We start from the raw sequence: 22,527 nt of genomic DNA on the forward strand, positions 1-22,527 counted from the left end.
GGCAGTGCATGACTTCCAAGGCTGGGTCGTAAGAGTCATGCAGCTTCCAGTTTGGTGTCTTGGGTCATTCGCCCCAAGGGAAGCCAGGTGCCATGTCATGAGGACGTGCAAACATCCCGGTGGAGAAGTCCACGTGCAGGGGATCGGGGGCCCCCCAGCAACAGCCAGAGTCAACTTGACTGCTACGCAATGCTCCAGCCCCCAGCAAGCCCTGGGATGCCTGCCGCCCAGTGGGCATGTGACTACAGCTGCATAAGGAACCCAGTCCAGCCACCCTCAAATGCCCACCAACAGAAACTGTGAGATATGACAAGTGGTTTCTGCTGTCTTGAACCACTAGGTTGGAAGTGATTTGGTCTGCAGCGTTAGATAACTGGAAACACTCGGCTGGAGGATAGAAACAGAGTGGCATAAAGACCCACCTACAGTGTCAGTATACAATTTCTGTTGCTGCATAATGAGTTGTTACAAACATAGGGGCTTAAAACAACACACATGTATTATTTCACAGTTTCCGTGTCCTTCCAGGCCTGGCTAAGCTGGGTCCTCTGCTTGGCATCTCACGAGGCTGCAATCAGGTGTTGGCTAGGCTGTGTTCTCATGTGGGGGCTTGACTGGGGAAAAATCTGTTTCCAGGCAAATTCGGGTTGTTGGCAGAATTCATTTCCTTGCAGCTGCCTAAAGTGAGGGCTTGGCTTTTTGTTAGCTGTTGTCAAGAGGCCACCCCCAGGTCCTGGAGGCAATCTGCAATTCCTAACTAGGTGGGCTTCTCCAACTTCATCCTGTGGGCTGCTTGCTTCATCAAGTATTCCAGGTGAATCTAGCTCCTGTCAACTGAGAGTATCTTATATAACAATGTAATCATGAGAGTGACATCAGGTCCCTTTGCTATATTCTATAGGTTAGAAACAGGTCCCACATCCCAGGTCCCCACACTCAAGATGAGGGGATTACACAATGTCGTGAACACCAGGAGATGGAGACCACTGTCTGTCTGCCTTGCTTGAATGCTCCCCACAATGGAGACCTCACTCTCTTATAAGGAGCCTGTGATGTTCTGTTAAAAAGATCTTCCTTACGGTGTGCTAATATCCCTTAGTCTGCTGTTTCTTCTCATTATTTTTAAAAGATACACTGGACTCTAGCATAATGAAGACCATTCATCCTTCCCAAAGAGCCTTAGTTACAACCTGATTCAGCCACCTCCCCAGGTCCCTCTGGCTTCACATGGAAATGGCTGTCTCAACTGCCCCTATTCTTCCCTCCTTTGTCCCTATTTTCTTCCTTCCTCCTCTTCTGATCCCTCTCTGCTTATTTCTTGCCTTTACAAAGCAGCTCAGTGACCAAAACAGAGCACAGATGAGATGTTGGGCCATGTACCCAGCGGAGACCCCTTCCAGGCCATGTTCCCGCAGCTCACAATCTGCTCATGGACAGGGTCAGCCAGGGGCCAGACATGAAGTCAACACCTCTCACCCCAACACACAACTCGTTGGGGTCCATGTGCATAGGAAACGGGTGCTGCTGGACATGCATGGCTCCAGAAACATAAGCAGGGATGGGGTTCCCTGACAGGGCCTGCCTGAGATAACTGCCTCCATCTGCAGACAAGCAGAAGGTCTGCTGGGGGCTGCCAGCATCTCTCCAAACCCTTTCCCCATTCTCGGCTCCAAAACATGCAGCTGACAAACAGCTCATCAGTGTTTGAAAATGTCACCGATTGGTCTCAGTGGGGACTCGCAAGCCTCCTGTGGATTTTCATGTTTTAATTCCAAAAGCAAACAGAGGGAAATGAGATGGTGTTTCAAACCAAAGCCTTTGCTCTCAAGGGGGAGGTTGGGTCTGTCTGGGTCTCCCCATGATATGCTGGGGAGCACTGTGAGCATGGGACTCTCGAGAATGCTCCTATGACAGGACGGTGGCTCCCTTGCCTGGGCCTCTGGTATAGGATTGCAGCTCCACATCCTTAAGACCAGAGTCCAGTGTTGGGAACTCATCAAAGACCAAAGTTGGAGACCAAAGTACTGCTTCCTTGAACAAGTTACTCACAGCATTGTACCCAAGCCAGAAAACATCCAGAGGGCCGCTTCAGGCCAACGTGAGCCCTCCTTGACCCTGACCAGGCAGAGTTCAAGATTGTAATCCTGGGTCTGCTGCGTATAAGCAGGTGTATACTGGGGCTCTGCACTGCTCTGAATATCAGTTTCTGGATCTATTAAATGGGAATAATTTCATTTCTGTTTCCTGCTGGGACCCTGAGAGGCCACTCTGGACCCTCCAAGGCTGCATGAGGAGAGACCTGGCTCACTGGCTGGGACAGGTGAGAGTGAAGAGCCTAGCCTATCTCCACTCTTATCCACATACTTAAGACAATGCTTCCTGGAGAAATATTGAAGGATTCCTGCCTCCTATTCCCCACAAACTGTTCTCGGCAGTTCCCTAGAGGGATCTCAAGGGCTGCAGGGCAGTGGGGAAGAGAGGGACAGAGTAGGCAGTTAACCAGGCCCTCCATCCTCACTCAGCTGGGTTCTCAACACTAGCAAAGCAGGATCCCAGTTAAAAAAAAAAAAATTTTTTTTTAAAGAACTTAATATTTAATAAAAGCATGAAATATGATTTATTGCATTGATGACCTCAATAGTTCACCCTCCCAAGTATCCATGCTCTTTGCCATGTGAATTTGAACTCGCTCTCACCAAAGAGTTAGTCTATTTCCCTACCCGTGAATCCTTCCCAGACTTACGACTTGCTCCAGCCAATAAAATGCAGAGGAGTGATGTTGTACCCCTCCTGAGGCTGAGCCTGCAAAAGTCTCATGCATTTCTGCTTCCTCTCTTACACCTCTGCCATGAGCACGAAGACAAGCCCAGGACAGCATGCTGGAGGATGAGAAGCATGTGGAGCAGAGCTGAGCCATTCCAGCTATGGCCATCCTAGATCAGTCAACCCTTTGATGCATAAGCAAGCCCAGGCAAGACCAGCAGGGCCACCAGCCAAGCCCAGAACCCTGGGAATAAATAACTTTGGTTCTATGCCACTGGGTTTTAAGATGGTTTGTTACACAGCCAAAGCTAACCGATACACTATCCACTATGGCAACCACACACAAAGGTGAGGCCTGTTAGAGTCTCTACATTTATTTTACGGTTCAGTATTACTTGAAATGACAAGTTGCATAAACTTCACTATCATATGTTGAATGCTTTCAGCCACTAAAGGTCTTTATCCAGCTCTCCTCTTATCTGTCTTATATATTTAGCTTCTGAATTAAGTTTATTCGAAGAAAGAGTTTTGCTGCTGACAAAAAGTTTAAAGATCACCGCAACTGACCTGCTCATTTCCCAGCTGACTGATGCTCTGAAGAGACCAGGGAATTGCTAAGCAACACGTGTGAGTCAGAGACTCAAGAAACTGGCATCCTGGCCATGCCTCATTGGCCACCTGAACATACCTGCTCAGGTGCATCTGGGGAGTGCCAGAAGGAGCCCTCCCACCACAGCCACAGCCACAGCCCCCAAGGCAGAATGAAATCCATCCTGCCTCCTGATGGCAGCACCTCACAGGTGTTGCTCCCTAAAATACTGCAAAGGCCAGACTCCTGCCTCCCTTTGGCCTCCCACCTCGATTCTTCATTTCACGCACACAATAGTCACATAATAAATACCCACCAGATGTCTCTATTAATAAATTATAATTCCCAAAAGAAGTGGGATGATGGAAGTGCTGTCGGGGCATGAAAGCTCTGAAGCATTAAATAGCAGCGGTGTACAGAAAATTAATCCTTTCTTTCCTTTCTTCTTCTCCACCCCCCTTCCCCCCAGGATGCCAACAGAGGCAGGTGTCAGCAGGAAGTCTCTTTACAGCTCAGTGAATGAGGTTTTAATGAATCTGGGAGGAAAGGATGGGGAAGGAGAGGCTGCTACACCACAAAATGGTTTAATATGCCCTGCTGGCACAAAGACCCTTTTGGATGAAATTTACCTCTACCAAACCAAAGGGGGTGCAGAAGGGATGCTGTGGCCCCCCTACCCCCTTAGAATGTGAAGGAAATCTCGGGGGGCCTGCTAATCTTTTAAGTCAGACTGAGTTCTACTCACTTCCTCTAAATTTCCATGCTACTCTCCTATTTGGACTTTGCACCTGCTATTCCCCTACCTGGAACTCCTCTGTCTCTTCCCCATCTTGCTCCTCCATCGCCTGGTCTCAGTTTACACGTCACTTCTTCCAGGAACTCTCCCACCATGACCGCCAAGTCTGGGCTGGGTGCCTCTCCTTGTGTTCCCACAGCCCACTGTGATTCTGCTATTATAGCTCCTTGCACATTTGTGTATTTGCTGCTGACTGGATGTTTATTTGTTTGTAGACCCCACTAGATACATACTCATACCCTGGCTATCCCTGTATCCCTGGGGCTTAGCACAGTGTTTTAAGGGAGGAGGGAAGAGGTGAAGGAAGGAGGGAAAGAGAATGAACATACACCCTTTCGACTTTCAGCCCTCAAGGAGCCTCCAAGAGCCTTGGCACCCTCTGGAGTCGTGAACTTCTCTCTTGAGATGTTCATATTTATGATCTGACAATGTCTCAGCATCTTTCCCTGGATGTCTGAATAATATACTCACAATATTCACAAAAAGCTGATCTTGTCTGGCCAGAGTCTTATCAGCCAACAACAGGGATTGCAGAACATTCAAATAGTCTTTAGTGATCAGCTTGTCCAAAGCCCCCAATTGACAGATAGGGAGGGAGGGTCAGAGTCGGGGAAAGAATTTCCCCAAATCACCTGGTTAAGTGTTTATCAGCATTAAGAAAGCCTTTAAGGATTCTGGGCCTGATGATGTGGTCACTTGGGTCCAAAAAAGCTGAAATTATGCAAGTGCTATATATATATATACAGGTTCCATATGATATATATATATATATATATATATATATATATATATATATATACACACACACACACACACACACATATAAATATATATTACAAGGTATATATAACATATATACATGTGTGTGTGTGTACATATGTGTATGTGTAAACACACAACGTACATATATACAAAGGTAAGGCAAGGTTGTAATGCTACTCTCCATGCTACTCTCACTTTCCCAGGCTGGTCTTGCCTGGGCTTGCTTATGCATCAAAGGGTTGACTGATCTAGGACGGCCATGGCTGGAATGGCTCAGCTCTGCTCCACATGCTTCTCATCCTCCAGCATGCTGTCCTGGGCTTGTCTTCGTGCTCATGGCAGAGGTGTAAGAGAGGAAGCAGGAGAGTGAAAGGAAAGTGAGAGGCATACTCACACATGCTTCTCACTTTGCTTGGTGCTTTACAGTTTACAAAGCTTTCCTGTGCATCTCATTCGATCCTACCACCACCCACAGAGGGAGGAAGGACAGGGTTATCAGATGTATTTTACAAAGGAGGGAGCCGGGACTCAAGGAGGTGAAGGGCGTGGCTCCAGGCCACGTTGAAACTGAGTACCACAGCAGGACTCAGTCCTGGGTTTTCTGATGGCAGGCCTAGTATTCTGCTGCTGGCTTTGTGATAACTTCCCCATCTTAGGGGAGGGTAAAAACGGCCTTCCAGAGCTTCTCAATGTGCACACACAACCAAAGCTTGGTCTGCTTTGCAGCCTGACTGTTCATTTATTGGACCCAGCATTCAATCTGTCATGCATATTGAGGAAATGAATCCAATTTAAAACAGAAACACTGTAAGCAAAGATAGGACCTCTGCGTCAAAGGCACTTCGCTGGGAAACGAGACTGACCTCCCATGAGGTGACAGGGACCATATGTATGGCACGTAACTTTCCACAGGCTCTGTTCTGTTCCTCATCACCTTTTATTAATGACAGCAGTTATGTGAGCTAACACTGTCTTTATCTGAGAACACTGTTCCCTGGCAAATGCTGCAGAAGCAGGCACAGAGTGGTCCATAAATTCGCTGGAATCCCACAGATTACTAACAAGGATGAAATTGAGAGCTCTCCTAAGGAATGCATTCCATCCTTTTACCAAGATCATTTTTTGAAACTTCATAATTTTTTTTTCCTCAGGAAACTTGGGTTTGTTTGTTTGTTTTTTTAGATATGCAAAACTTGCTAATTCCTTTTTTCACCAGCTCTCTTTAGGGGCAAAAGCTAATTTGATCAGAAAAGAGAAAATTCAGTTTGTAGAAAAATTAAAGTATCAAAATACTCACTGTTCTTTATCACTGAAGGAAGGCAAAGAAAGGAGAGAAAGAGAAAATAAAGTTAGGAAAAAAAATCTCCTAACGATGCCAACACTGGATGCAACAACCACAGAGTGTAAATTGCAATGACCTACTTCTGGTATGATTACCAACCCCCCCAGTCATTATCATCTCATTTCGGCACATCCGAAAAAGGCTGCTGCAACGTAGGGTTGTAAAATCCTCAGCTTTGATTAAAATGACCAATCAGTTCAGCTTATTAATTAACTGAGCTGATCATTGATGTATGTGAACAATGGATTTTCGGTACCAAAGAGAAATCACCTAATGGCAGCATGGCTAGCCTCATCCTGGGGGAGGAGGAGCACACTGAGGGAGGGCCATGAGCCCCAAACAAGTCAGCGGATCATTCACTTGCAGTCCCCCACTTTGGTAAAGCAAGTTGTTCCAGAAAGGGGAACTGGATCTCCATGTACTAGGTGAGCAATCACAGCCATGTCATGGCCTCCCTTTGGGCCTCAGTTTCCACCCCCGATCTCTGGTACTCTCTGGCTTGCAGACTTGAAAGCCATGGAGAAATATCAACTCTCAGGCACCAGGATTTCTCCCCACATATTCCCAACACAGGGAGCACCCTCCCCAAGGAAGAAGCAAATTGCTTCCCGGCTTTCAAACGCAATCACAATGACGGTGTTTCAAACACCATCATTAGATTCAAGGAGGCTGAGAGAGGAAGGTATTTGAAAATCACGAAAGCATCTGAAAATCACAAAAATAGTAAATGTCTCTGGCTAGCCGGCAGTTAATTAGGAGAAAAGCATTAGAGGCGTCTACGGGAGCTCCAGCAGATGAGCCAGCATGTGTGATGACTGTAATTCACCCATTAGCATTTATTTGAAAAATAATTTTAATATCTGACAGAAACGCAGGAGCAATCAAGGCAGCTGGATGTGCGCAGAATGCAAGATGTTTCGTAGGAGCCCGGCAGCACTTTAATGAAACTGCGTCCAGACTGTTTGAATAATTCTAATTTAATTGTAGGGCAAATTGTTTGGCTTCATATTGACTAAAGTAAACTCTGATGGATGGTATTTTAATTAATTGACATTTCTTAAATAAAATAAATATTTTACCCCCATCCACCCTTCAGGCAACTGTTTATCTTACAGAGACACAATTTTTGGCTGATGGAATACTCTCTGCAAAGTAAGTTTGGCTCCAAGAGGACACCAGGGGAAGGGCTTGGCAGACTAGAAGTTTCCTCTTCACAAGGAAGCCAACAGGGTTCCCTGGGGTCTTCAAAACTGTAAAATTTGTAGAACTAGAGGTCTTAGAAGGAAGCGGACAGGGGCTTTTGCTTCAGAGAATATGAGTGGACTAAATATTCAGAAAGACCCTTCACCAGTATATAATTAGGTCCTAGATAAATTAGAGCAGATTCTCTTTTTAAAAAGATTTATGTATTTATTTGAGAGAGAGAGCACACACACGAGCAGAAGGGGAAGAGGGAGAGGGAGAGAGATTCCCCAGCAGACTCTGCGCTGAGCACAGAGCCAGACACGGGGCTCGATCTCACGACCCTGAGATCACGACATGAGCTGAAACCAAGAGTTGGACGCCCAACTGACTACACCACTCTGGTGCCCCAGGGCAGACTCTTTTTTAATGCAGTTCTGCGATTGCTAGAAAGCAAGGGAATTCTGCAACATCGCCTCCCCTGGCAAAACAAATAAACAAAACAGACTTTGTCAAAATAAAAATGTTTCCTCCTCAAAAGATTTTGTTATGAGAAAGAAAAGGCGCATCGTAGACCAAGAGAAAATATGTGCAAAATGTGTTTCCAAAAAAAGGACACTTATCCATAACATATGAAAAAAACCCTGTAAAATTTAACAAGAAGGTAAATGACCTGATTTTAAAAATGGACAAAAGATTTGAACAGACATCTCAACAAAGAGGTTAGAGGAATGGCGAACATTTCATAAGATGTTCAGCATCATTAGTCAGTAGGGAAATGAGAGTGAAAGCCATAGAGAAATGCCACTGTGCACACACACTAGAAGGGTTAACACTGGAAAAACTGGTCATCTCCAGAGCTGGGGTGGAGTCAGAGAAGCTGGAACTCTCTCCCACGCCTGCCGGTGGGAACATAAAATGGCACAACCAACTTGGAAAATGGTCTGGCTGCTTAGTGAGAAGTCCCGTGTACACCTATCATGCAAGTAGGGACAGTCTACTCCCAAATAATTACCCAAGAGAGAGGAAAGCATCTCTATAGGAGGTTTCATTTGTACCAGCCCCAAACTGGAAACAGCCCAGAGTCCCTCAGTAGACAGGCAGATAAACAAATTGTGGTATATCCACACAACGAAATGGAATTCAGTCATACAAAGGAACAGACTATTGCTACGCAAAACAGTTTGGATGTGCTGGAACAATAGGGATGGCTCATGAAATAAATTGTGCTGAGAGAAAGAGGAGAGACATCTCTTCCCCAGAAAAGAGTTCGTGCTCTACGATGCTATTTGTAGGACATTCAGGAAAATGCAAACTAATGTATAGTTACAGAAAGATGAGCAATTACCTAGAAATGGGTGGGGAGGAGATGGAAGAAGAGGCACAAGGAAGCTTCTGGGATGGATGGATTTGTTCATTATCTTGGCTGTTGTGACAGCTTCACGAGTATATGTTCTTACAACGACCAAATCATACTTTGTGTGCTGTTGAAGGTATGTATGCATACTTTTATAAAGGCAATCTTTTGAAAAAGAAAAAGAAGACCCAGCAAACGGAATCCAGGACAGTGAGCTGTGAGCAAGAAGCCGAGGTAAACACCAGCACTGCTGTTCCGGAGTCTGACCTTCAGATCCTCGGGGCAGAGAAGTTCAATCTGAGACCCCGAAATGGAGCCAGGACCCTCTGGGGGGGGGGTAAGGGGAGCTAACGTCATCCCAGGGGGAGTGGTACCCCTGACTCCAGGCAGGAGCAAGAGTGCCAATCCCTCTGAAGAAAAATACCCCTGAAGGAGATTCTCCAGGATTCTCACAGATTGAGCACACAATAAAAAATTACCAAGTGTTCAAAGAAACAAGCCATTTTGAGTGAAAGTCTCCAGGAATGATAAACAGCAGCTTTAGATTGTCAAGCAATGGTGTGCTGGTGAACTTTTCACAACTGACAATTTAACAGTGGGGAAAAAGCCCCACTGAATGCAAAACCGGGAAGAAATACGCAGTAGTGTATCATTATATACACGGGTATGATAGACGTACATAACATAACACAGGGAATAACAAAATGTCGTAAAATAATTAAGTGATTAATTTTGGGTCTTTACATCCTTTGTGTTGAATATCATTTAACTGTAGAATTACAAACTCAATTTTTCAGAATGGTCGTGTTTAATCACTGGCTTGGAAAATGCCTGAAAATTTATCAGCTCTCATGAGCCAGGATGGTACAGATAGGAGGCGTCACGGATTCGCGTATAAAAATCACTGGATACAGAATGTGATGTCACCTTTATGTCCCATTTCCCAATTTTTAAATCATTAGGCCAAAAACAAACAGTAAGAAAATACTTCTGTGGGTCAGAGTCAGCTGGTGGCCTGCCATTTTGCGCCCTGTGACTTAGTCCAACTTCTTCACGTGATTGATAAGAAAACTGAGGCCCAGAAAGGGGCAAAGCTTCGCCTATGATCACACAGGAAACGAGCTCGGATCTAGAAGCAGAACCAAGCCTGATTCTAAGCACCAGGTCCATGCTCTTACCGCCATCTCTAATATGGGGCATGCAGCTCAGAATTTCCTCTTGTTATTGCAACCTTGCAAAGCAGTAAAATCAGTGAAGTTTCTATAACAATACCCCTACCAGATCCATTTCTTCCCACCCCAGGGAAGGAAATTCTATTTATTTCTTTGTAACTCCTTTCTCCCTCACTGACCCCACACAAGCCACGCCCCAGAAGACGCAGCCACTTACTTTGACTGAAGAGGTCGGTCACTGGGACACATCCAACGGCTAGAGCTGTTGCTGAATACGGTGTCCGTCATGGCAGAAGTTCGGTGCTCCTGGAAAATAGGAACCCAGAGAGGACATCACCCAGTTAGCCAGCCACTCTTTGTATTTCTCAAGTCCTTCCTCTATGCCAAGCACTCCGGGGGATGCAGAGAAGAAAGGGAACTTCACCCAGCTTCTCCACTTCCCAAATGGGGAAAACTGAGGACATCACACTTTCCCTAGTGGCAGAAATAGATCAGAGCGGAGAGCCTTCTTCCTTAAATGCACATTCTTCTCATTCACTAACCCAGGATGACGTACCCAGCAGGGGGAGGGTCATCAGAGTTCTTAATTCCAATCCAGGGTCTTCCTACTGGGGGATGTCATCGGACACATTTGCCAGTCCACCTGGCTTGGTCAGCTTTGAGATCCGAAATCCTGGAGTCAATCCTGGCTTTTTTTTTTAATACTGTAACACCCAAGCCATCAGAAAATCATGTTGGCTTGATCTTCATAATAGACCCAGAATCTGCCCACTGCTCTCTGCCTGGCTGGCTACTATGCTGATCCAAACCACTGCTATCTGCACCCGGCTTACTACTGTAGCCTCTTCACTGGTAGCCCTGCTTCTACCCTTGGCCTTCTTCAGTCCATGCTCCACACAGTGGCCAGGAAGATGTTCACAAACATAAGTCACAGCTTGTAAAAACAGCACCACCATGGTTAAACACAGAGCTACCGTATGACCCCGCAATTCCGTGCCTAAGTATCTACCCTCGCAAGAGAAATGAAAACACATGCCCACACAAAAACTTGTACGCAAATGCTCATTGCAGCATTGTTCATAATAGCCAAAAGGTAGGAACGACTCAATATTCACCAACTGATGAATGGACAAACAAGATGCAGTGTATCCATGCAATGGAATGTCATCCAGCTGTAGAAAGGAAGGGAAACCCCAAAACATGCCGAGTGAAAGCCAGGCACAAAAGGCCACATACTGTATGATTCCCTCTATAAGAAATGTCCAGAATAGGCAAATCCATAGAGACAGAAAGTAGATTTTGATTGCCAGAGGCTGGGGGAGGGTAGAAGGGCTGGAGGTGATGGCTACTGGGGGCGGGGGGGGGGGCAATGAGAATGTTCTAAATTCATTGTGATGATGGTTGCACAACTTCATGAATATACTAAAAGCCACTAAATTGTCTACCTTAAAAGGGTGAACTGTATGATATGTGAATTTTATCTCAGTGAAGCTGGGGGAGGGAGGTGACCCTTCGGAAAACTGGCAGGCCCATTAAAGCTATAAATATTTACCTACCCTACGGTTCACGAATTCTACTCTTAGGCACATAGCCAGGGGGACAATGCTCATGTTCTAAAACATGTACAAGAATGTTCATAGCCTCTGTATTCATAACAGCTAAAAACTAGAAGTCATTCAAATGTACATCAACAGGAGAGCAGATAGATAAAAGTGGTCTGTTCACACAGTGGAATACTGGTCCACGATAAAAGACAAACTCCTGATGTATGTAACAATGGGGACGAATCTTGAAGACATGATGTTTTATGAAAGAAGCCAGCAGCAAAAGAGGACATGCTATTTGATGGCATTTACATAAAAGTTAAGGACAGACAAAGGTATTTGATGGTTGTAGAAATCAGAGCAAATCCATGGCTAACTTTGGGGAGGGTACTGGCTGGGAAGGAGCAGGACGGGAACTCAGTAGGGTGAAAATGTTCTGTATCTTCACGTGGGTGGTACATACATCTGCAAAAGCCAGGTGTGCACTTTATGTCCCTTCCTTCACCCCAAATAAAGTAAATCAGCCCATGTCACTCTTTTGCTCAAAAGTCTTCAGTGGTTCCCTATTGCTCCCAGAACAAAGTCTCAACTCCTTATCATGATCTTGGCTCCTTATGACCTCCTTCTTTAACCCCACCTCCCACTCTCCTCTTGCTCCCTACTCAGCCCCACAGGCCTCCCTGTGCTTCCTCCAACATCCCACTTCCTTGCCCTCCCGTCTGCCTGAACTCCATCTGCAGATGTTTGCTTGATTCATTCTCTTCCCTTGTTTAGGTCTATTCTCAAATGTCACCTCCTCAAAGGGCCTTCCCTGACTGCTCCACTTAAAACAGCTCCTCCACTCTGGCTTCCTTCACTCTGATTTCCTTTTCTTCAGAGCTCAGATCCCTTCCCAAATTTATCATATGTCTTGTTTGTTTATTTGCTTAGAATTTGCATCTCTTAGCTCTAAAATGTAAGCCCCTTGCAGGACTTATTCTGTTCTCTTCCCTCTTAATCTCCAACACCTCCCATAGCGCCTGGCACGTAGAAGGCGTTTAATAAATATTTGTTGAACGCATGCATGAGTCTCCTTTATTTTTTTTTTTCTTCTTTTTTTTGAGTCTCCTTTAACACTAAGGCAATCCAGCTGAACTGAGCCAGGCTTCTGGCCTCTGCGAAGGTCCCCGCCTTGCCCCTCCTGCAGGGTCTAGCCAAAGAGAAAGGGGGAGAGACCACGGAGATTACATTTAATTAATTAAAACAACAACAACAACAACCAACTTCAGAAGGTGGCTCACTGTGGCCAGTGGGTCCTGATTTCCCCGAAGGTCTTGGTACAACACCGCCTTGTTTTCTGGGACGCTGAATAGCTGAGAAGCCAGGAGGTGAGCAGGGAGGGTACTCTCTCTGCTATCCTGCAGCCGGTGGGGTTATTAAATCTTCCAGTGGGCTGAGGGCTGGACACGGGGGAGGGAAGGCTCTTATAGAAAAGCCATTTCGTCTGCTCCCCTGTGGTTGACATAATCTTCCCAGACTCATATGACCATTTCACTGTTTCCACTTGGAAAACAGAAGGAAAGGAGGGATGGCTCCTGGTGCAGAGGAAATCTGCTGAGAAGAAACTTAACGTCTCATTTTTGCCTGTGCTGGGAGCTGAGCAAGGCCACCCTGGGCCCTGCTGGGTGCCGAGAGCCTCAGGCCCAGGTAATGGGCTTCCTTGGCTGTCCCTGGACTGGACTTAGAACGTTCATTTGAATACCCTGCCTTCGCTTTGCAGCAGAGATGAAGCACTGCCCTGGGGGGTGGGGGTGGGGTCCCAGGAAGCAGGGAGGGCTGGGTCAAGGGTTACACAGTACCCCCTCCCGTGAACTCTGATCTCCAAATTCCGGTACCCTCGAGGGGGAACCTGGCCACCACCCTCTCCAGCATTCATTCAGTCATACGCACCAGGAGTTCATTTCCTATTAATATTCTGCCTGCCAAGAGCAAGAGTGTTGGCTGACAGCCCCGTGGAAACCACCCAGCTCCATCCTCCAGGCCAGAAGCCACCCCGGACAGTACTGCTTATTTCGGCTTTGCCACCCAGGGCTCTCAAAGCACTTCACCTCTCAGGACTGGACTCCTTGTCCAGTGCGTGCCCTGGTCAACCAGACCTGGGCCAGGAGAGGGGATGCCTGAGCCATGGAGGCACTGAACAGCAGAGGAGCGAGCCCAGAGAAAGGAGGTCATGTGTCAGCAGGCAGGTCCTCACGGGGGGGGGGGGGGGGGAAGGGGAGTAGATGCAGGGGGAGGGGAGGGGGCTAGCAGGCACTGCTGATGTCCTTTCCAGGAGGGGCGTCCACCCCCCAGCCTCTAGGAGTGTTCCAGCTAAGAGCTCAGGGCAGCACCATTTTCCAGAGGATTGCCCTCCGCCAGCAGAAGCAGCTGCCTTGCCCAGAGATACCCCAGGTACAGCCCAAAGCCAATGAACAACGGACAGGGCGGGGATAGAAAAGCACAGCCTCCTTGGGTCCAGGTGGGACAGCTCTGTGTACCAAGGGCTCCAGGGCTCCCTGCGGGATCAGGCTGAGGCCAGACCCCAGCTGAAGCCACATCCCCCACTGCCCTATACGGCTTCCCTGAGTCATCACTAGTCCTACAAATCCCATCGCTGGTTCTGCTTTTAGAGAACTCGACCTCATGGGGGAGTGGAAGGGAGACTTTTAGGACAGCAGGGCTCTGATCCCCGATTCATCACCCCGGGCAAGCCACTTAACCGCCTTCTAACCGGATAGGAGGAGATCCTAAGACGCTCTCCTACCCGCCCGCAGATGGTGCTCCATGAAGTCCAGCCAAGATGTCAGGTTTGAGGATGAGTTAATAGAAATGGTAAGCCTCTGACCTTTTCAGATGCCCCTGCCTCTCCTACTGCGTGCTACAAAGAAGCCATCAGCCCAGTGGACAGGAGGCCTGACCAACATTGATTCCAGGAGCCAAAGGAGAGATGCACGTGTCAGATAAAGTACATAGGATTCTGCCCTAGAACCCGCAGAACCTTGGTGTCGCCGACCTGGTGAGTTTAAGCACCCACAAGAGTCCCTGACACGCTGTGAGCACTTGCAGAATGGTAACCCCCCTTTCCTGCTTCCCCTAGACTACATAGTTTATCCAGCAATGATGACTAACATTTCTTGAGCATCTACTATGTGCAAAAGTCCATACCTTTACCATTTGCTTGAATCCTTACAATCCTGCTCCCAGGTAAGTGAGAGCATCCTCATTTTACAGGTGAGAAAGTGAGGCTCAGAGTGCTTAAGCCACTTGCTTAAAATCATACAGCTACCAAGAAGCAGAGCCAGGATTTGAACTCTCTCCCAAGCCCATGTGCTCATTACTACTCTGGTCACACCCACAGAACATTCCTCCTCGGTTTTAGATTGTTCAAACCTGACGAGTGTTTGGTGACCCTCGGCCCCTGACTGTATTCCCACCTCTCAGCCTCAGAAACAAGCAGAGACGCACCCACCCAGCGCCCTCCCTGGAGATGCTGAAAGAGCACACATTTCGGCTTGGTCAGGGCCAAAGCCATGGCTTAGATCCAGTCCTGCAGCTGTAAGTTCAGAAAGCATAAAATCACCACCTCCCCAGAAGCCAGAGGCTCCAGCTCTTTTTCCTGCACACAGGTTGCCCCCATTCCCGGAGCAAGCTCCAAGACACAGTCTGCTTTCCATCACAAAAACAACAATAGCAACAACTGACAGTTCCCATATCAAGGGCTTACCACCCTCTAAGTGCCTGTCAAGTTTTATCTTGTTCAGCCTTCACCGTAGCCTTGCACAGAGATGGTCTTCTTACCCATTTTACAGATGAGTCACTGAGTCATGGACCGTTTAAGTGGGCTTCCCGAGGTCCTGCTTAAAGTGTGTCTATGAAGCAATCGAAATGCCTAATACTAAGCGTCGGCTAGCCGGTGGGGCGCATCTGGACGGTGGCGTACTACACAGCTGGAAGGAATAAGAGATGATTTATGACAGATATGGCTGTGTCACTAGGATAAACTGCCTGGTGTGAACACCAAGATGTAGGATGAGGTTCCAGGTCAACACCACTCGTGTGTGCTCGAGTGGTGAAGGGAAGGCAGGATACATGCGTGTGACTTTGGGTTAGACATGCATAAAGTATCTCTAAAGAACGAGCATGAGGCAGACAACACTGCTCACCTCTGGGGAGAGGAAGAGAGTCGCTGAAGCTGAGCTGGGAAGGAGAATTTTCACAAAGTACCCCTTTGGATTTACAACTGTGTGGCAATGTGAGCTATCTCAAAATAAATGAACATTTAGTTTTTTTAAATGTAATTTAAAAATAATAAAGTGCTTTGGTGGCTGCCTATTGTAAGACTTAAGGCCTCCTCCTTAAATTCAAAGAACTGCCAGGTCCCTCTGCCGACTATCCTCCCTGTATCTCTGACCACACACACCTCCTGTCACACCAGCTTTTCCAGCTACCGGGCCTTTGCCTCTGCTGTTCTCTCTGCCTTGACAGCATCTTCTAAGCACTCTCACGAGGCTGATTCCTTCTCATACTCTGCTGGTCTCTGCTCAAGTGTCACCTCCTCCAGGAAGCCTTCCCTGACTACACACTCTAAGTCACCCCCCTCTCACCCCATTGCATTGGTTTCCTTTATAATACTTATCGTGATTTGCAATTATTATTATTTTTTCTTTATTTACTGTTTGTCTCTCCACCTTTTCTGTAAGATCCATGACAGCAGGGCTGGGTCCAGATTTGTTCAACAGTTGCACGTCCAGTGCATGCAGGGCCAGCTTCATGGGCCCACAACCCAGGCAGCCGCCCAGGGCTCTATGCATAGAAGGGTCCTGAGCTTGCCTTAATGCTCTGCTGTTACCATCTTGAGATTCTTAATAATATTTGAACAGAGGGCCCTGCGTTTTCACTCTGCAGCCGGTCCTGAGTACGGTATACAGTAGATGCTCAGTAAATCCTCACCTAAGCTCGGTGAGTGCTGCAGGCACTCCATAAATCTGCATGTAAGGGGCAGAGCCAGGCCTGTTCCAGATCTGCCCCCCTGCACAGCTTGGTGTTAAGCCATATGCCACCTTGCATCCGAAACTACCATGAAGACTCTGTCTCAAGCCCGGAAAAGCCAGATTCCAGAACCCTGCATTTCTCCCTCTTTGCATTTTGTTCTGCCTACTTCTCCTTGGCACTGTTTGCTCAGGAACTGTGCCTCCAACCACCAGAATCTCCAGGTCTTCTGTTGCTTTCTGAGGAGCTGAAAAACCACGTAGCTTCAGAGCTCTAGCAGGTGTATGGGACGGGCCCCCGGGGGGCTCTATGGGGCACTGCAGGGCACTGCAGGGAACCGGCGTGAGCTGCTGCTGTCTGCACAGAATTCGATGCTACGGTCGGCCTCCCAGCACCACAGTCTTGGAATTCACCCAGAAGCTTCGCAGCAGAACCTACAGCCACCAGCTTGGACGGCGCCCAGTCACTTCTATCTCTGTGTGTCCCTTTCCTGTCCCTCCCCTCTTCCCCTGAATCCAGCCTATCACTGCTCAATTAGGAATCTGGAAAAACTCACTCAGACTATCTGATGGTGTGGGAAATGCAACTTGCACCAAGGACCTCAAATGGGGGGAGACTGGGGGTGGGTGGGATATTCCAGGAACAGGGTCCAGGCTGAAAATATGTTTTGTTTGGCCCATGCAGTGTTTTTGAAAAGTAAAATCAAGCCAATATTCTAAAAGCATGGGACTTAATTAAAAATACAGATTGCCAGCTTCTGTTGAGAAATAGGAAGAATCAAAAAATATTTATAGAACATCTATTATCTAATATATCTAATATAGAACATCTAATGCCTAGACACTGTTCTAGGCATTGGGGATACAACATCAAAGCAAACAAACAAGAAGGAGGAAAATCACTGTCCTTGTGAAGCTTACTTTTAGTGGGGGAAGACAGATAATAACCAAACAGTAAGGCATTAAGACCAAGAAGGGGGATTGAAGATTGAGAAGGAAGTTTGAGTTTAAATACGTATTCAGAGGAGGCCTCACTGAGAGATGATATCTGAGCAAAGACTTGAAGGGGGTAATGGACTGAGTCACGTGGATATTTGAGGCAGAGCATTCCAAGCAGAGGAGAAAGTAAGTGAAAAGGCCCTGGGGGGGGCATGTGCTGGTAAGCTGGAGAAATGGCAAGGAGGACAGAGTGGCTGGATTAGAGCGAAAAAAAGGAGATGGGTAGGAGCTGAGATCAGAGCAGCAGTGTGGGGAGGGAAGGGGGGGAACACCAGATCATGAGGACCATTTGAGCTTCCACTCTGAATGATATGGATGCCACAGAAAAGCTTTGAGAACTAAGCTGAATATGTTCTATTCTGTCTCAACCATGCATCCAACTTTGATTTGCCAAGCTCTTAGGGTCCCAACACACCCTTACCAAGGCAAGGACATGGGCCAGCAGAGAGAAAGATGGCAGTCTCTTGCCTTGCCTGTCACACTTGATGGAGCTGAGTGCCCCTCCACTTGCCCACACGCCTTGCCATTCCAGACTCCTCTCTTAGAGCTGCAGTGTCCCTTCTACGGCCAGCTACATCCAGAAGATGCAGGCCTCTGTTGGCTTCCCTGCTGTTGTTCCTGAAGCCAGCTGGGACATCCCCAGCCTCCCCAGAACCTGGCCAAGGCTGGAATGGCAAGGCGTTGGCTCCTTCCGTGCTGAGCTGGTTGGTGCCTGAGACAAGGACAGAGACAGGCCCGAGAAATGCTTGAGGTGAAGGCACTTCCGTGCTCCTGGTCTTGAAACAAAGCAAACTCACTGTCACCTCCACATGGTTCTCCCACAGCCACACATCACTAACAGATGATTCCTGCCATGAGCCTTCGAAGAGTCCCATGGGACAGGCCCCATTTTATAGGGTTTTCAGGTAGGCAGGGAGCCTAGCCCTCGCCACTCTGCAACTTTGGCAGGTGGCAGAGACCACACTGTGAGGGTCACAGTCGTCCTAGCTGCTGCACCTGCCCCATCATAAACTAGTCACTCCCAGCCAACATACAAGCTGGCCACAGATGTGAACAAGCCCACACAAGATCATCCAAGTCGGGCCTAGACCGAAGAACCATACAGCTGAACTCAACCCCATCGCTGACCTAAACAATCATGAGATAAATTGATGGTTCCTGTTCTGAGGCCCTAATCCGCGGGGTGCTTTGTTACACAGCAAAAGCTGATGGAGAGAGCAGCCCATTGTTATACGACAACAGCTGGCTGTGGACCCAGAGTCTTGGGATCCAACCCCGGCTCCCCTATTCATTTTATTTTCTGTGTGACTCTGGCAAGTCACGTAGTCATTCTGGGCCTCAGTTTTTGCATCTGTAAAATGAGGACATAGAAATTCCCATCTTTGTTATATTTACCTTGCAGGGTTGCTGGGAAGAGCTGATGAGTTAACATATGTGCAGGGACCTTGTAATCCAAACTCCTTTTCAAGCATTAGGCACGGAGGTCATTGCTAATGTTATTTGAGGATCTGGCTAGGGAGGAGGAGAACAAAGGTCTAAATTCCAGTGTTTGTGATACAGAAGTAGGGACCCGAAAGGCTACGTGCACCCCGATGTTTATAGCAGCAATGTCCACAATAGCCAAACTGTGGAAAGAGCCAAGATGTCCATCAACAGATGAATGGATAAAGAAGATGTGGTATATATATACAATGGAATATTATGCAGCCATCAAAAGGAATAAGATCTTGCCATTTGCAACGACGTGGATGGAACTGGAGGGTATTATGCTGAGCGAAATAAGTCAAACAGAGAAAGACATGTATCATATGACCTCACTGATATGAGGAATTCTTAATCTCAGGAAACAAACTGAGGGTTGCTGGAGTGGGGGGTGGGGTGGGAGGGATGGGGTGACTGGGTGATGGACACTGGGGAGGGTATGTGTTCTGGTAAGCGCTGTGAATTGTGCAAGACTGTTGAATCTCAGATCTGTACCTCTGAATCAAATAATGCAATATATGTTAAGAAAGAAAAAAAGAAGAAGAAGAATGTAGCAGGAGGGGAAGAATGAAGGGGGGGAAATCGGAGGGGGAGAAGAACCATGAGAGACGATGGACTCTGAAAAACAAACTGAGGGTTCTAGAGGGGAGGGGGTTGGGAAGATGGGTTAGCCTGGTGATGGGTATTGAGGAGGGCATGTTCTGCATGGAGCACTGGGTGTTATGCACAAACAATGAATCAGGGAACACTATATCTAAAACTAATGATGTAATGTATGGGGATTAACATAACAATAAATAAATAAATAAATAAATAAATAAATAAATTCCAGTGTTTGTTTAGGCTTAAGTGAGACATTTCAGTGGATTATCTGGGATAGAGATATCTTGGTTTTGCCTATTTGGCATTTACCCCTCTTTTGGGGGTAACAGCACCCCAATTTTCCCTCGGGAAACCCTCCTTCTTTCTGTGTCACTTAGGAGGAGCTCATCCATTCTGGTCCCTAGAAGTGGACCAACTTCCCTTCCCGGGCCAATCAGTGCATTATAGCCCATGGGCTACAGCAGTCGGTCCAGGGATAGGCACATGACCCAATCTGGACAGATGAAGGCCTGCCTCTGGGACTGCTTAGCTGGTAGAACAGAAGCCCGGAGCTGCTATTACTCACTTCCACCACCACATGGGAAAGGCCTGCCAAAGGATAAAAGTAGAGCTGAAAGATGGAAAGAGACCTGAGCTCTGATGATGCACTGGAATGCTGGACCCAGCCATGCCTGAATCTATCCTGGCCTTTTTGGCAACCATGAGCCAATCAATATGTTCCTCCTTTTTTTTCTCGAGTCAATTTGAATTGAATTTTTGCCATTGCAACCCTCCTGAGCTCTATGTGTCTTCACAGACCAGCCACCTTGGAGCACACACGGATGTCAAAGGCAGCCCGAATTGGTCAAGGCCTGGGGAGAAATACACCAGCCTTCAACAACCCCCTGGAGCCCCCCTGCATCAGAGGCATTGCCACTGAAGCTCAGGCCTTGCAGGAGGACAGGAAACATTTGTAAAGCTTCCTCACCAAGGCCTGCTGAGACCCTGCACTGATAATTAAAATTCAGTGACAATAAACAGCACTAATTAAAAGCAAAACTAAGTGCTTAATAAGACAAATGAGGTGGTGGTATTAAAAGTCAGGATGAGAGAGCTGGCATTAATTAAAAACAAAGACTAATCTCTTCCCTCCTCTGAAAAGGCTGTGTCTGTGTGTGTCTAGAAAATGCTCAGATTTGTTAATGTACTAAATGCCATGGGAACAGGAAGATTCTGGTATTGGTTCTGCCTGGGGGTCGGGGTGGCAAGGGTCTTCCCAGTGAAGGGGACATTTGGGCCAGGCCTTGAAGGATGAGCAGGAGCGTGCAAGACTGAAAAGACGAAGAAAGGGATGGGGACGTGAGTGAGCAAAGACTCAGAGGCTTCAGTGGACATGGCAATGTTTGTGGATTGGAGAAATTCACAGGAATGGAGCCTGGGGTGATCGGAGGGCAGGGAGCAGGGGGAAACAGGACCGAAAAGAGAGAGCAGGCCATGATTAACCCCGTCACCTAAAGCAATCTCCACCCAGACAACCCTGCTTGCATTTAAGGAACCAGAGGCTAAGACCACATGCTCTAGCAGACAGTTCAGCAGGGAGACCGAGGGTATGGGTGTGACAGCCAAACTCATCCCACAGTCTACCAGCCTGACAAGTGTATTCCCCTCCCTGAGCCTCAGTTTCCTCGTCTGTAGAATTAGATCCCAAATTATAACTATCGTGAGGATTAAATGAGATGGTGTATGGGAAGCCCTCAGTTCAGGGCCCGGTGCAAAACACCTGCTCATCAAGTGGGAGCTATCATGAATTTACGTTACTATTAATAACAATGATTTCAGTTGCGTTTTCCTAAAGATATGGGAGCCCAGCTCTGGCACTAGAAGGAAATGTCCCCGGCTTTTTGAAGCCAGAGTAAGTACATGCAGCATGATAATGATGAATAATGGAAATAACAATATATGATATTATCATATGATAGAAACAGTGTAATTGTACTAAAGCAAGGGTTGTTTTTGAGGGCGGTGGTGGTCATTAGTGCTGCTCACTAACCGTGTGATAGGATTGCCCTTCTCTCTCCCTGCGAAGCTGGGAGTGGCCACATGAGCCATTTTGGCCAATAAACGTTCCCACGTGGAAACAGAAGCCAGCGCATTCTTTTTTTTTTTTTTTAAATAAAGTTCAATTAGCCAGCATATAGTACATCATTAGTTTTCGATGTAGCATTCAATGATTCATTAGTTGCTTATAACACCCATTGTGCGTATAACACTCATCACGTCACGTGCCCTCCTGCATTCTTCACCACATTCCCCTTTCCCTGTCTTGCCAATCGTGGATGTACGAGGATGGAGCCCCCCTCAGCCCGGGTCCCTGTGGGAGGATACATGCAGAGCAGACACCCCCTACTAGCCCACCGCATCCAGGGAGCGTGAGCGAGAAACAAATCTCTGTTGTTCCAGCCGCTGAAACTTTGGGGATTATGTGTTATTGCAGCAACAACCTAACCCACCCTGTCTGTGCTTCCCACGGGCCGGGACTGTACTAAGTGTTCCATGTGCAGCATCTCATTTGAGCTTCAGAACAATCCTAGAAAACATGGTTTCTCAGTTTTACAGATCAGGAAACGGAAGCCCAGAGAAGTCCAGTCCTTTGCCCAAGGACACACAGCCAGGAAGTCTCAACAGGGTGTGCATTCACACACCGAAGGCAGGGGTGAGCATCCAGAATTGATCTTCCTGAGGAGAATGTCTCCTGCTGGAGAGGGGTACCCCAAACCTTTCCTTCCTTCTCTGGGTTATGAATCCCTCTGTGCCCTGAGTCTACAAATCCAAACACTGAACTACTAAGTGCACACACTGTTAAAGAACGCTCTCCAGGACTCCCTGCATGGTCCAGCCAATCACCCGATTCCTTGATAAAGTGGAAACTCGCCTTTGTTGTGTTGTTAACC

At 47.3% G+C, this 22,527-nt stretch overlaps 2 protein-coding genes across 6 annotated transcripts in view; one reads left to right on the forward strand and one right to left on the reverse strand.

Moving 5' to 3' along the window:
* Positions 1-22,527, forward strand: part of DDX54 (DEAD-box helicase 54) — a 424,174-nt gene that overhangs the window by 249,543 nt on the left and 152,104 nt on the right. The window lies entirely within an intron of this gene.
* RPH3A (rabphilin 3A) overlaps positions 1-22,527 on the reverse strand; it is a 254,656-nt gene that overhangs the window by 55,861 nt on the left and 176,268 nt on the right. For all 5 annotated transcript variants that reach the window (XM_078060941.1, XM_078060943.1, XM_078060942.1 and 2 more), the window contains one exon: positions 10,181-10,269. In XM_078060941.1, coding sequence (XP_077917067.1) covers positions 10,181-10,269 — 89 coding nt within the window. The remainder of the gene's footprint in view (positions 1-10,180; positions 10,270-22,527) is intronic.

Source organism: Halichoerus grypus, chromosome 13 (genome assembly GCF_964656455.1).
Source record: "Halichoerus grypus chromosome 13, mHalGry1.hap1.1, whole genome shotgun sequence".
NCBI classification, from domain to species: Eukaryota; Metazoa; Chordata; class Mammalia; order Carnivora; family Phocidae; genus Halichoerus; species Halichoerus grypus.